The sequence below is a fragment of the Camelus ferus genome, chromosome 34 (genome assembly GCF_009834535.1).
Source record: "Camelus ferus isolate YT-003-E chromosome 34, BCGSAC_Cfer_1.0, whole genome shotgun sequence".
NCBI lineage: Eukaryota > Metazoa > Chordata > Mammalia > Artiodactyla > Camelidae > Camelus > Camelus ferus.
This window is the reverse complement of record NC_045729.1, coordinates 9396792-9410925: the sequence shown is the minus strand read 5'-3', so window position 1 is coordinate 9410925 and position 14134 is coordinate 9396792. Positions and strand designations below refer to the sequence as shown.

The following is a 14134-nucleotide window of genomic DNA, read 5'->3' as shown; positions in this document are numbered from 1 at the left end:
CCAGATACTCTTTTATTTCATTTTTTCCATGCTTAGATATAAGGAAAACTTTCTGGCTTTAATCTACTTATGGCTTATTTATTAAAGGCTATAAATATTGCTTGACTAAAACTGAAAATTTTTTAATGTTGGAATTTTCATATATTAGACTGTTGCTCTGACAGGCAGACGTTAATCAGAAGATAATGCTGAGTATCATATTAAAATCTTTTTCTCTTCTACCTTGCTCCCTCTAGTGGGTATTTAGGATATAATTTATTTACCACCTCCTCCTGGAAGAGTCAGTTGTGCCTCTTTTTATTTGGCCTCATATTTGAATGTCTAGCAAACTTATTGGAATCTTTCTTCCTTTTGAAAATCTCTTTAACTCCATAATTAATGAACCAGAGTTTCAGGATTTCTTTTAATATTTCTGTCAAATATCATTCTGGGTCTTAGACTGTCTCATCCGTTCCCCCACCCTCCTTTCTCCCAGGCAAGACCTCAAGAGCTTGGTGTGATACAGTCATAAGATGTGGACCGTCCCACAGTCATGAGGTCCTGAGATGTGGCTGGCATCAGCAAAAGCAGCTATTCTTTTCCTATTTAGAAATTTCTTCTTTAAGTCACGCACGCACACATGCACCCACATTCTTGGACGGTTTAATATAAAAGCCTGTTGTCTCCTATGTATAAATACTCAGTTGTATCTGAAAAGTCCCGTAGTAACTATAGTTTACTTCTGATAGATTTTTTCCTCTTGAAGGCAGTAACTTTTAATGTACCTTCAGATACCAGTTAAAAATGATTTGTAACAGATACAAACTACTATACATAAAACAGATAGGCAACAAGGATTTACAGTATAACACGGGAAACCGGATTCAATGTCTTAACCTATAGTGAGAAATAACTGGGGAAAAAAAGTAGACATAACTGAATCACTTTGCTGTATATCTGAAATTAACACAATATTACAAATCAGCTATACTGCAATTTAAACAAATGATTTGTGTCCCTAAAAATATTTTTGTATGTGTGGAAAATAAAGATCAACAGCCGAGGAACAGAACAGCAGAGAGCTAGTGTAGTGCTGTGGTGGAGACAAAACGAGTCAGCCTCGGGAACGCTTTTTGGCTTGGAAGTTTTAAGCATGCACCGTAGCCCTGAAGTGAGGAGCGTCTCCCTGTGGTCCGTCTGCAGTTTTTAATCAAAAGAAAGCTCAGAAAAACACCAAGTAATATTTTATGGCCTGTAAGACTGCCAGTGATCACACTTCTACTGCATTTCTAACAAAGGAAAATCTGTCGGGTTGGCCTGTGAAAAGAATTTTATCTGCCTTTGAAAGTGTATTCCCCTCAGCGATCCTAGTAACGAATCAGGCACCAGAAGGTTCTCTGCCCTCTGCAGAGTGTGGAAGGAGGCTTTATGTGCACATGTGTAGTAAATACATTTTTTTTTCTTAAAAATAAAAACTGGTCTTTTGGTTGATATAAAATGCCCTGTGAAAACACTAACGGTCACATTTTAAAAACGTAACTAGGAAGCAACGAATAGGTCCCAGGTACTGACTGGGCTTAGTGACGTAGAGGTATGATCCGCATTTTGCATGAGTTTTCATTCTTTCTAATTACCGTATATTCGCTAAAACAGAGTCTTGGACATGCAGGTATTGTTCTGTTGCTGTAAAAGTCTTAGGTGTCATTTTACAAACATCTCATTAAGATATATTTTAAGAATAATCTTTTAATAGCTCTTACGTATGAGCCTTTATAATGTTTGGGGGTTTTGGGGGGGCATTGCACTTTTTTATACTTAATATTGAAATATTCTCTCATGAGTTCTGAGCGGATGCCTTAATATGCTGTTGTTTTGCTGAACCATACAAAGTAACACTGTTCCTTCTGTTTCTCTAGATACCTTTGCATGTATGTAGGACCTCTCATCACGGTGCCCAGGCACTGTGTTTGATGTCAGCATAGGAGGAAACGTGCCAGGAAATCTGGGTTTAATGTCTGTCACTTAAGACAACCATTAATCTGTTTTCCCCCCCATTTGGATTCTTAAATTGCACTCCTTCAGCCAGAGGAGCTTACGCTGCTGCTTATAAAGCTGAGGCGGCAGCAGGCCGAGCTGAGCAGTGTCCGGGAGCACACGTTAGCGCAGCTCATGCAGCTAAAGCTGGAGGCCCACAGCCCAAAGGTCAGCCACGCGCAGGTTGTCCGTGTCGTCTGCTCTTGCCACGTGCCCTGAGCCACTCATTAACCGGTCTGGTCAGCATCATTCGTGTCGCGCATGAGCCATCCCCCCATTGTGGCAACAGCATCTGGATCTCCTATTGACCCTTTGAGAATTCACTTGTTCCCACATCATTAAAGGAAAACACTGGTGAGGGTGCATTTCTTCTCAGCCTCCCACCCACCAGCTCTCGGGCAAGAGGAAGGAAGTGCACACAGACTCCGAAACAGTGCTGTCATTTCACCAAACACCGGAACTTCCTCCTCTGGTCAGACAGACATTGACGAGTCCTGCAATTTCCCGTAATCAGTTGAGAACTGATTATCATTTTAATAATAACTGCCTTTTAAATGCCAAACATAAATTTCTTCTGTTCTTGACTTTAAAAAAAATGAACACACATAAACATTTCTCAAAGGGTTTAATAGCCTCTGGTTATATGAGAATCATCCAAAGCCGTAGTCCTGTATTCAGAAAAGAATTAACATGTGAAAAAAGCTTCTAACGTTGAGTCTGCTGAAGCCATTTGAGGGATTTTTTTCTGCTTAATGTTCAGCTTATATGCATGTCTACTTAATTTCTTACGAAACTAAGTGCAGTTCTGTCATGATTTGATATGTCATCCGCACCATGTACACGGGAGCATGTGCGCCAAAGTGGCTGTGTACTGTGATGTAGTAGGCTGTGGCGAACTACCTGTTTTTCGTATTTCAAAATTGACCTTTTCATGAATTCCGCACCCTCTTTCTCTGTCCCTTTCTTTCTTGGTTGATGCCTACTAGAATGAAATCCTTACACATCATCTTCAAAGGAACACCATGTATTTGGACCATCAGGTGGGATTTGAAGAATTTTCTTACTTACCATACGTTACGTTTTCGTGTTTTGAATGTAGTAGAATTTTCAGGCAACTCTGATGTTTCGGTTGTTTTGAGTTAACGGCATGGCTTTTACAAGTGGCAGAGTGAGAAATCCCTCCCAGCAGGGTTCAGAAATACCGTAATAAACAGGTGGAAAGGACAGCTGTGGAGGTGAGGTGGGGTATAAATGCTGGGTCTCCAGAAAGGGAGACCCTTAATAGAGTCCTTCCTTCTTGTCCCAAGAAAACTTGCACTCACTAAGGCTTACTGTATTAGCTTGGAGGTGACCTAAGACATAGACACCAAGCTGTGAATGCCTTGTTGGAGGCCAGGAGGAGGAGGTGGGTGAAGTGTGTTCTCTTCCCCAAAGGGGAGCTTAATGATGGGTGAGATGCATGATGAAGATATTTTTAATTGTTCGCCCTCCCCTCCCAGTATCTGGTCTTTGCTCAGCTGTGTAGAGCAGCTTTACAGTGACCTTCAGTTCCTGGCATCCCCTCAGTGGGGCCAGTGCGTGTGGTTGGTTAAGGTGAATGTTCAGAAGTGTGAGTAGAAGTTCATGAACAAGGGCTGACACTCCTAAGTTTTGGCTTTTATGAAAGTCCCTATTAATATTTAATTTTAATTTGCCAAGAATTTTTGATATGCCCTTAAACTTAAAATTTCTTCTAGTGAATACTTTTTTTTCCATATAAATTAAGCTAAAACTTTTTTTTAGCTTATTTCAAAATGTTCAAACTTGAATATTTTATCAAGTGATAGAGGTTCCTGTGGAAGATGTTAGAAGACAGTATTTGCATATTTATGTTTGCCCTGTTTGAAACAAAATAATAATGTACTGTTTTAAATTAGCTATATTTAAAGAGGGATTTTGAATTAGGATAACCCTTTAAAATGTGTTCAGTCATTTTTCTTTTAATTTTTAAGAGAAATACACTTTTGTTAATGTATAATTTGTTTTCCCACAAAATGTTTTCATCGTGGTTTTGCCTATTGAAATTTTTTAGAAATCAGTATGTCATGGATCCAAATTTCAACCGTCACTCCAGAGACTGGTGCTATTAAATTTAACTACAGTGTGCATTGTACAGTCTAATAAAGGCATGTTTGCCAACAAAATAGTGAAATAAATGTTCTTCCCTCAAAATTGCCCACCACCAGAAAGCTTCTAAGATACATGGGAAATGACATTCTTAAAAACTCCTTTGTCTGTAAAGCTAGAGATGGTTCTGAAAAACAAGGGGATATTACAGAAATTAGGTTTAAAAACAATTGTACAAATGTGAATCTGAAATTACCTAGAATCTCTGGAAATAAGCCTGGTGGTTTACCGTAATTTACTACTCGCCTCAACAAATCAACACTGGAGTTGTGGGAACACAGCACTTGAGCAGCTCTTAGGAGAGGACAGTAGATAACGTGGAAACGACTGCCATCCATGTGCTGTGCTGCGACTGCTCACCTGCCTTGGCCTCTGGGGCCCAGGTCGGGTTGAGGTTTCCCTCCCATCCTGCGCTCCCCTGGCCACCCTGCGAGCAGTCCTGCAGGTGCCTTCTCAAATCTCAACTTTTTATTGCTCTTTTCTAGTCTCTCAACATGTCAGCAGAGCTTTTCCAGTAATTCACCTTTTCCTTGTATTAGATCCTGAAATAAAGTTACATTATACCAATTTTAAAATTTTTTTGTGATAATGAGAAGCATTGTAGGTGGAATTTGATTGTTTCAATGTGATTTGCATCAGAATAAGACCATTTCTGATGGCAAAAATTGGGCCATTATTAGATAATAGTTAGGCAACGTGTGAAAACCTGGCTTTGCCCAGAAACTCAGATATGCCTAAATGTGTAGTAATATCCTTAAGGTTTCCTAAAGAAAATCTCTCTTTAAATAAATCAAAATTCTATGATTTCAAATAATTGCACTTAATATAAATGAAATATGTACTTTTGGACCGTCCTATATTTTATGTCAGTAGTAAGTTTATTAAGATATATAGAAAGAATTCTTGGTAATTTTGAATTTTAATCAAATTTTTCATTCCACTCAAAACATTTCCAGCTTTTAATCTTGTTACTGCCAGTAACCTATTTTAGATGACAAAGTATATTTTTATAGGCATTATTGGTTGCCTGGGTTTATAAATTTATTCACCAGTTGTACATAATTACAAATTTGAAAGTAAATTTTAAAACCTCAGAGTCAAGGCTCTGGTCACATTTTGTAGACTGTATAGCAGACCGAGGGAACATGTGCTAATTAATGATCTTTCAGCACTACCCTGCTTGCTCAGGTAAACCATCAGAAGAACCTAAGGCCAGCAACAAAATGTAGTCTTCCCCCTGCTCCTTGTCAGATAGCACAGTCATCAAAAGGAAAATTTTAATTGATTTAAAGTCTCTTAATCCCTATCACTATTCATGAAGAACAGAACCCAAAGGGTAGTCTCTGAGTTGCTTCGGAGGTAAATTCGTTTCTGATATTATAACAAATTAAAAAATGAAAATGCCCTACTTGAAATTCTGAAGATTTACATATTATACAGTCAATCCCAAACTCTTGACTTCCGGTGCCCATAGCTGGAGCAGTATCATTTGATTTCTGATTATCACTGTTATGAGGACTAGTCATGTACCGAAGTGTTTTTAAAAGTAACAAAGATACACTAATTACATGGTAGAATTTTCCTCTGCTTTTTGTTTTACTTTGAAGTACACTGTTACAGTTTGTTTATGCTTTTATAGCCCAGTTAGGAGACTGTTCGGAGTCTACATTGATTAAGATGAGCCTGGGTTTATTGGTCATCTTTTGTGAATTTTAAGATAACAAAGCCCCAAAGTATAACCTGTGAACATGCAGTAATCCTAACTGGATACTTTATGTAACTCTTCCAGGTTTTATTTAGAAAATGAACAACGTATCAGTAACTCACGTCCTTCTCATGCAGCTTAGTTCTCACTGACTATTAGAGAAACTTTTGGTTACAGTTAAAGTGAAACTTGGCTATTTCATCCTGAACTGCATCTATGGCATGGATTTAACACTGGCCTTCTTCTTGTTTATTCCTCTACCTGACAGAATATGGGGTGGAGGGGAGCCATAAGTACAATTTTGCAGTGACCTTGTACTTGCCAGGAGGTTGGAAGTAAGGTTATTATCAGCAGTTACTTTGGTATCTCCTCCTGCAGAATGGAGGGTCCTGTTGCCATTCTTTGATGGTGAGGGAAAAGAGAATATCTAGATATATTTACTTTTTTTCCTCAGAACAGGGCAGATTACACATGAGTTTTAGAACTAAATGGCCCTGCTAAACATGTATTTGATAATTAGGAGTTCCTCGTGTTTCCATGAGCCGGATGTAAATCATCTGTTGGAAACTGGAGTAATGGTTTTCCATAGCAGCTTACTGTGGTCAGCCACCTGCAGGTCAGCTGTAAGATGCAGAGAGGGCGTCCTGGTTGTATTGGTTCCTGTACCCTTACTGGTTGTTGTTTTTAATAGCACCCCAGTCGTTAGAGTCCCAAATCAGGGCATAAAAAGCTGTCTTTAGCCCAATAATATGCCTAAAAACTGGAATGACAGGATCATACGCTCTAAGTCCATTAAAGAAAACCTCTCTCAGAAAGTGTGTGTTCAGAGTGCCGACTCGTAATCAAATCTTCAGCAGATCTGACACGGGAGTAGGGACCACATTTTCTCAGTCTTGTCCCTTACAAGAGTTCCCTCCTGTAGCCCGGACCAGGACCACGCTGAGCAAAGGAATGAGGTTGGGGTTGTAGAAACTAGACCAGGAGCAGAGGAGAAACAAGGCAAGACCCCTCTGTGGGCGAAGAGGTGGAACAGGAGCTGGAGGTTCTGTGATCAGCCTGGAAGAGGGGTTCACGGGAATGGGGAGATCAGAATGTGTCCCCATCCCTTCGTCCGTTTTCCTCGCCCCTGTTTTAGTTCCTCCCTCCATTTGTTTCTTTCTTCCTCCCTTGCTTTTTCTTCCTAACTTTTTCTATTACTGACTGAAAAGCAGTTGTGAGGGAATTTAGATGATGTTCCCTTTTCCTTCTTCTTCAAACTTTCCTGACTGCTTTCCACATAGGCAGTGGTAACAGAAAATGAGATGCTTGGGAGATATGTGGGTAGGGATGGACAGCAGGATCTGTCACAAGCTTTTCATGAGCATGCTGCCCCCTGGTGGGTAAATGCACACACACCAGTCCCCTTTGCCCCCTCCCCTCCTCCCCCTCCCCTCACCGTAGTGATTGTACACTCAGCTAGCCAGCTTTGAGAAACTTGCTACAGTAAATGGAATTTGACTCCCACCGATGTGAGCTTTGCTGCTGCTGATATTGCAGCAGGTAATTTTTCATCTTTTAAACGTGAAATTATATTGTAACATTGAATGTGCTTTCACAGATGGCCCTTAAAATTATGACATTCTCCCTTTACCCCCTCTCTCTTCGGGAGTCACTGTAGTTAACTGCATCAGAAACATCTGTCTGAAGGGATGTCCCTCAGTCACACTTACACTGGGGACCATCTAGTCCCTGTGTGCACCAGAGTTCTTGGTGAAAAGAATGACTCTGCTATGATCATTTAATTAAACTCCTTTGCCCCTACCCAGCTGAAGCTGTCTCCCCACCACTGGAACATATTTAAGTCACTTCTGAATTGAGCATCAAACAGTATATTCTTTAACACCAGATGACTAAAGGACCTTACCTCAAATTTTCACAGAAAAGCTGGAAGTTTCTACTGACAAACCGGTTTGCCATAGTACAGTGGTGCATGAAAAAGTTTAAGGTCTGTGAGTCAATAGTTCAGTCCTTCTGTCTTTTATCAGCACTTTTAAGTGTTATCAAATGCTTGTAAGGAGGATAAAAGTCATTTTTGATTATCCTAACCTCAAAAATCTTGAAAAGTAAGCTAAAGTTTCTAATTTGCCAAAGTTCTGTAGTAGCATTCAGGTTTTAAAATGTCATTCTTTTTATGCTTTTTATATAAATATTAATATTTGATGAACTGTGGGCTCAAACTCCCAGTGACTTTTGGAAGAAGTCTGATCCTCTGTTGTTGGTTGCCGTGGCCATTCTTTGTCAGCACGCTTTCTGAAGCCTTGCAGGAAAACCACAGTGTAAAGACTGTGCAGACAGGAACTCTGACCACTTGTAAACATACTTATGCCAAGAGACATGCAGAAAAGAACAGTTAACCGGGTGTATGTAATTGGCACTGAAACCATTCAGGGTAAGAATCTAGGAATACTTTTTTGCATTTTGTTCTTTGTGTTCATGAAAGGCAGCTTCCATATAAGGAAGAACAATGAAAAGCTTTCATTGTTGTCAATTCAGCAACTTCATTCTATTGAGCTATTAAGCAAGATCCCATTTTCGCTAATATTTAAAGAGGTCTTAGAGCTTCTATTTTTAGGGATGACTGAGAGCTGCAGGAGGTAATGTTTCTGGGGGATATAGAATAGGCATTTGGAAAAAAGCAAACTAAGGAAACTGGAAAATTGAAATTATGTTATTTAACACTTAGCAACCCAAATAGTTACATAGTACAGAGTGTACTTTCTCAGGCCTTGCTATTCAGAGCAATCCTGTCTCTCTCTCCCTTACACCCCATTCTTCCTTTTTTCTTTTTCTGTCTCCCTTCCTCTGCATATTTGATCACAAGTGGTGGGGAGAGAGAGGTGACACCAAGAAAATTATGAAGCAGGATATGGCATCATAATGGCAGAATATAATAAATAAATGGACAGTGGGTAGGTTAGAATTTGGAATGTGGAAAGATGAATATATGTGTGTCAATATCTGATGCTTATACATTGTGGTCGTAATTCTCCTGTTTCTTGCCAGTAATTGATCTGTCCCTTTTTGCTAAGCTGTTTTCACCCATCTCAGCCCTAACTGGGAAAGTTGCCTGTTCCTTAGTGTTCTTTCATCTGAGCCTTCACCTCCTCTTCAGTGTACCCGTTCTCTCTTTGTTACTCTAAATCTCTAGCCCCTGGGTTTCTCCCAGAAAGCAGAGCCTGTGACGTGGGCTTCCTGGATGTGGGCTTGCTTGCAGAAAGTTTACGTTAAGAAGTGATTCCCAGGTACAGAAGCAGAGGGTGAGCCAGGAAGGTAGGATGTATCATCAGCTGCCGTAGGCAGCCAGGGTCCCATCTACTTGCAAACAAACGAATAAAAACACTGCAGAACTACACAGCCAAACAACAGAAGGGGGCCACATTTGTGCTCGCTCCTGTCGTCCACTGACCAAGGGTTCCCCTTTGAGACTGACTCTCCAGCACATTGAGGTCACGCAGACATGAGCACCCAGTGATTCCCATACTCACAGCAAGAGCTGAAACAGAAGATGGACTAATAGGATGTAAGGAGGGGCTGAAAAGGCATCCCAAACCCCTCTGTCTGCAGTTTCAGTTCTGTGTTTCTGGTTGCTCATGGAGATCTCTATTTGGAAGTTCTGCCTTCAGTACATCCCTGACAGGCCCCAGATCAAGGTTGTTATCTGATCCCTCAGTTCCCTGACCAAAAAACTAAAAGTGGAAATGGTTCAAAATACTGGTCACCTTTAATGTCATTGATCTTTGAGAAGGATCAGGACCTTTGCTTCAGCTGTTTTGCTTAGACCTGGAACTTAAAGTGGTTCCAGTCCCCAAGGGAGGAGAGAAGAGGGAAGAGGGAAGTCTCCACCTGCAGCTGGGACAGCCTCTCCCAGCCTGGTGGATGGAAAGGGAAAAAGGAGGCTGCCTGGAGGGCCCGGGGTGTGCTGGCCCTCGGCACCCTGCCTGCTCTGCTGCCACTCTGAGGGGGAGGCTCCACAGAGCGACAGAAGTGGCAGAATTAAGTCGTCCCGCCTCCTGGAGCTGTGCTGCATCCTCCTCATGTTTCACGTGCCCGACACCAGCACAGATTAAATCTAAAAATACTTTGAAACTGGAGTTAAAAGTACTTTAAAAAGCACCTTTACTGAAAACGGGGAAATCCCATGGATGTGTGGCCTTATCCGAGCACCTTACTTTAGCTGAATACGTGATACCTGCACGGGGTTCAGTCAGGAGCCCAGAGACCACCACCAGCACACCTTGTACCTGCTAAGCGCCTCGTTACCATTTAGTCACCAGTCAGGGCAGTGCTTACAGCGTCTGCCTCATCATCTTTCAGCGAGCGCAGGAGACTTCAAACTCCCTGTTCCCTACAAAAGAAGGTCTCGTTTTGGTTTATCATTCAAGCCCTCATTCCACCACCGCCACCCACCTCAACATGTGAAACGCTTCCTCCCCCGTGAACCCTTTCCTCCAGCCAGCGACTCGCTGCTCCTCAGATACTGCAGAAGCACCCCCGTGCCTCTGTCCACCTGTCCATCCTGATAGCCTAAGTATCACTTAACGGTTTTCAAAGCTTGGTCACATACAGTGGCCCACATGCACCTCATACTGGCCTCTGCAGTGGGCGGCCGCTGACTTTTATCCCCGTTCAGTCAGGCTGAATGACTCTCCAAAGTCGCAAAGCTCTCACAATACCTTGCATTAATGAATTTGCTTTCTTTTTTTTTTTTTAATTTATTTTTACTTCCTTAACAAATAAATAGAGTTGTTCTATACTTTGAACCGTTCTGTCTCAGGTTGCTGGCCTTTGTTACCTAAGGAAAGTCGCCTCCTGGTTACATACTGCTTATTTTCCCAACAAGATAGAACAATAAAAACAAAATTTCCCCACCCCTCCTGAAATGTGTTAATATTTATACAGTTCCACATTGTATTTATGAAAGCAAATAGTTTTGTAGCCCAATTATTGTAGCTTTTGTTTGCTTCTATCTTATTTAATTTTTTTTTTTTTGGTTTTGTGTGTGTGTGTGGTTTTTTTGTTTTGTCTTGTTTTTAACCGCTAGAAAGTTCATTCAGCAAAGATTTATGGAGCTCAATGTAAGGCAGGATGTTAGAGCTTACAAAGTAGAATTCTTAAATGATTTTCAAAGCCCAGGAAGGAAGTAAAGTTGAGCATAAGTGCCAAAAACATTTCTAGGATCAACCTAAGGATGTGATTATATAGTTAAAACATAAGCTGATAAATCTTTGAATTAATGGTAGGAATTCTACTCGGTGCCAATTTTAACTCAGGAAGAAGAGAATTGCTATTAATAAAACCTAGATCCTGTATCTAGAAGACATTTTAATTTTGATTTAAAGCTTAAGTATATTTTAGAGTGGATTTACCCATAGCCAGAACGAATTTTTTTTTTTTTCCCCTTTTCACTAACAGAGATGTAAGACTTTCACTTTGGGAATGTTTTGCTCCTTTAAAATGGTATTGTTAAAATGCTTGCGAAAAAGAGGAAAATACGACCATCTCAAACATAATATCCACATTAAAGCATCTTTACAGAATGGATTCTTTCCATATTTGTGGATGCCAGGAATAAAAATGGTCGCATCCCATAGAAATACATTACCTGAAGCTCAGGGAACAGTGGTTAAAAAAAGAGTCATTACTCAAGGAAAATAGATTGAAGCCACTGAAGTAAAAATCAGATCTATAAAATAACCTTGTAGCCAAACGGATTTCAATTTTAAAAAATATTCTTAAAAGACTCATAGATTAAAAAAGGATGAACTCACTGTAAATAAATTACGTAAGTAAGTTATTTGTAAAGACATTAACCTAGGCCTCCAAAGTTTCCTTCAAAATATATTGCAGGTGTCTATTTCAAAATGGTGGCTTTAAACATTGAGCGATTTAAATAAGGTTGTGAGTATGGAGATTATCCTCCTTTTGTTCTGCTGGATTAGGGCTAATTTCATCATGTTTCTCAGTAAATAGACTTTATCAGTATTCCTGAAGCCAGTGCTTAGCGCATCAGTCAGTTTAGAAATGTTGTTTCTTTTTTTGTTTTAAGGGAATGTCAGGTACACTTAACTTCTATGTTAGTGTCCCAATTTGTTTTTCCTTTTTTTCTTGTTAATCTGTCTTTCTCCCTTGAAGAAAAAGAGGAAATATTACAGTCTAGCTACATCTTTAAAGTACCATTGATTTGTCTGACTATATAACAATAGTAGTATTTTTCTAAAGTTTTACCTTTAGAAAATGTATATGGCATAGACAGTTTGTTCCGACTGCTTAAAATTTCAAAAGTCATAGATCTCCATACTTCTGCCCCATCAGTTATAAGGAGACTTATTTACATTCTTCTATTTAGAAAGTCACTTCAGATTTTCCTGCGTCCTGTTAAACAATGAGTGCTCTCAATAGGTAGTCATACCCTTCAGTCTCAGGTTCTTGGACTTTGAGATGTGCCTGGAATGAGAGTGGAAGGCATTTACATTGTCATTATCCAAACGACCTGTTTAATAAAGGCCCTTGCGTTCCTCACGGCTTCACCCGAGGCATGTCAAATTCTTTAGCCTTTTATTTTTGCCACACTTCTCAAGAGCTTATTGATCTAGACATAGGAGGACGCTCGTGAGAGATGGATTCCTTAGTGATTAGGCTATCAGGGTTTTGGGCTATTGTTAAGACTGATTCCCACCTTTCAGATGCTTTTCTAAGGCATCGTTAAGAACACAGGAAAAGTCCATTTTCCATTTAAATGGAAAATGACAGCACTGAAATGGGTCTTCTCATTGGTTATCAGTGAAGGACAAAAGCTCTGTAGGGTAGATAGAAATCATACAGACCGCTTGCTTTAAAAAAAAAAAAAAGCTGTCATCGCAGGATTCAGACTCAAGGAAACTCAGTAGACAGAGTGTGAGCAAACGTCTTCCCTTCTGGGAATGAGGTCTGAATCGCAGGAGGTTATACTTACTTTACTGGCCTGGAATTTGTAGACTGACTATCTAGCATAACAGCCACTAGCCACGTGTGGCTATTTAAATTAGTTACATTTTTATAAAATAAAATGTATTTCCTCAGTCACACTAGCCGCATTTTAAGGGCTGGTGAGGCCTTATGGCTGCGATGTTGGACTGTACCGACAGAGACCATTTCCGCCATCACAGAAGGTCCTGTCGGATGCTATTCTAGACAATTTATTATATAGACTTTTTAAAGAGCAATTAAGCCACTACTGAACCACTTCTTATACTTCAAAGGAGATAAGGAAATTCATCTTCCTAAGGATGGATGATATGAGCGACTCCCCTGGCTCGGCTCTTCCCCCTTCCTGCCCCTCCCCCTTCCTGCCCCTCCCCCTCACAGTTACTCAGGAGCATCTATCTCATGGATTACAGTATCCTGTACCTTCTGTGTTCCTCACAGGTCTAATTTCTGAGGGATAGAGGTTTTAAAACGGGTATTAGAAGTTGCTAGAATAAAAAGAGCAACTGGGTAGGGGAGGGTATAGCTCAAGTGTTAGAGTGCATGCTTAGCATGCACGAGGTCCTGGGTTCAAGCCCCAGTCCTTCTCTAAGAACAGATAAATAAGTAAACCTAATTACCTTCCCCCACCCCACCCCCCAAAATAACTGGCAGTTGGATTCCTGACTGATACCTCCAAAACCCCCATGATTCTGCTGAATCCACTAATATTAATACGGAGATTCAGTTGCTTTTTTTTAAGGAGGTGATTTCTCTCAATGCTGTACTTCATACAAAGACAAGACCATTTTAATCTACATGCAACATACTTTCGTTTTCATCTTTTGATAGTTGCACAGATATCTTGACCAACATTTGGTACCAACTCATCAGGACCTTGAGAAATTACCTTATTGGTGATGGCTGAATTGGTCCTCAGTTACTTAATGTGGTGTCAAGACAAGATCATGGCCCTCAAGCCTGACTTTCTGTCAGGACTACCAGTGGACCCTCAGGAAGACAGAAGCAAAGCGCAGTTCTCAAGGCCCTCTGCCCCCAAGTCCCCAGTCAGGGCTGCCAGAGCCCAGCCAACCCTGCGTGTTTGAAAATCCCCCTAGGTGATTCGCTTTTCCCCCCAGTCAGGTTTGAGAACCACTGAGATACATAATGACAAGGAACCCCAAAGAAAGAGGAGTTGTCCGGACTTTTTTTTGAAACGAACACTCTTAGTGCTTTCCAGCCTTGGTCATGAGTGGCACACGTGGAAAA

General features: G+C 40.6%; 1 protein-coding gene across 14 annotated transcripts in view; it reads left to right on the top strand.

Moving 5' to 3' along the window:
- Positions 1-14134, top strand: part of PLEKHA5 (pleckstrin homology domain containing A5) — a 211408-nt gene that overhangs the window by 157542 nt on the left and 39732 nt on the right. For 10 of the 14 annotated variants that reach the window (XM_032473273.1, XM_032473271.1, XM_032473286.1 and 7 more), the window contains 2 exons: positions 2062-2181; positions 3000-3053. The exons of the other annotated variants lie outside the window; for them this stretch is intronic. In XM_032473273.1, the coding sequence (XP_032329164.1) occupies positions 2062-2181; positions 3000-3053 (174 nt within the window). The remainder of the gene's footprint in view (positions 1-2061; positions 2182-2999; positions 3054-14134) is intronic. 14 annotated transcript variants of the gene reach the window in all.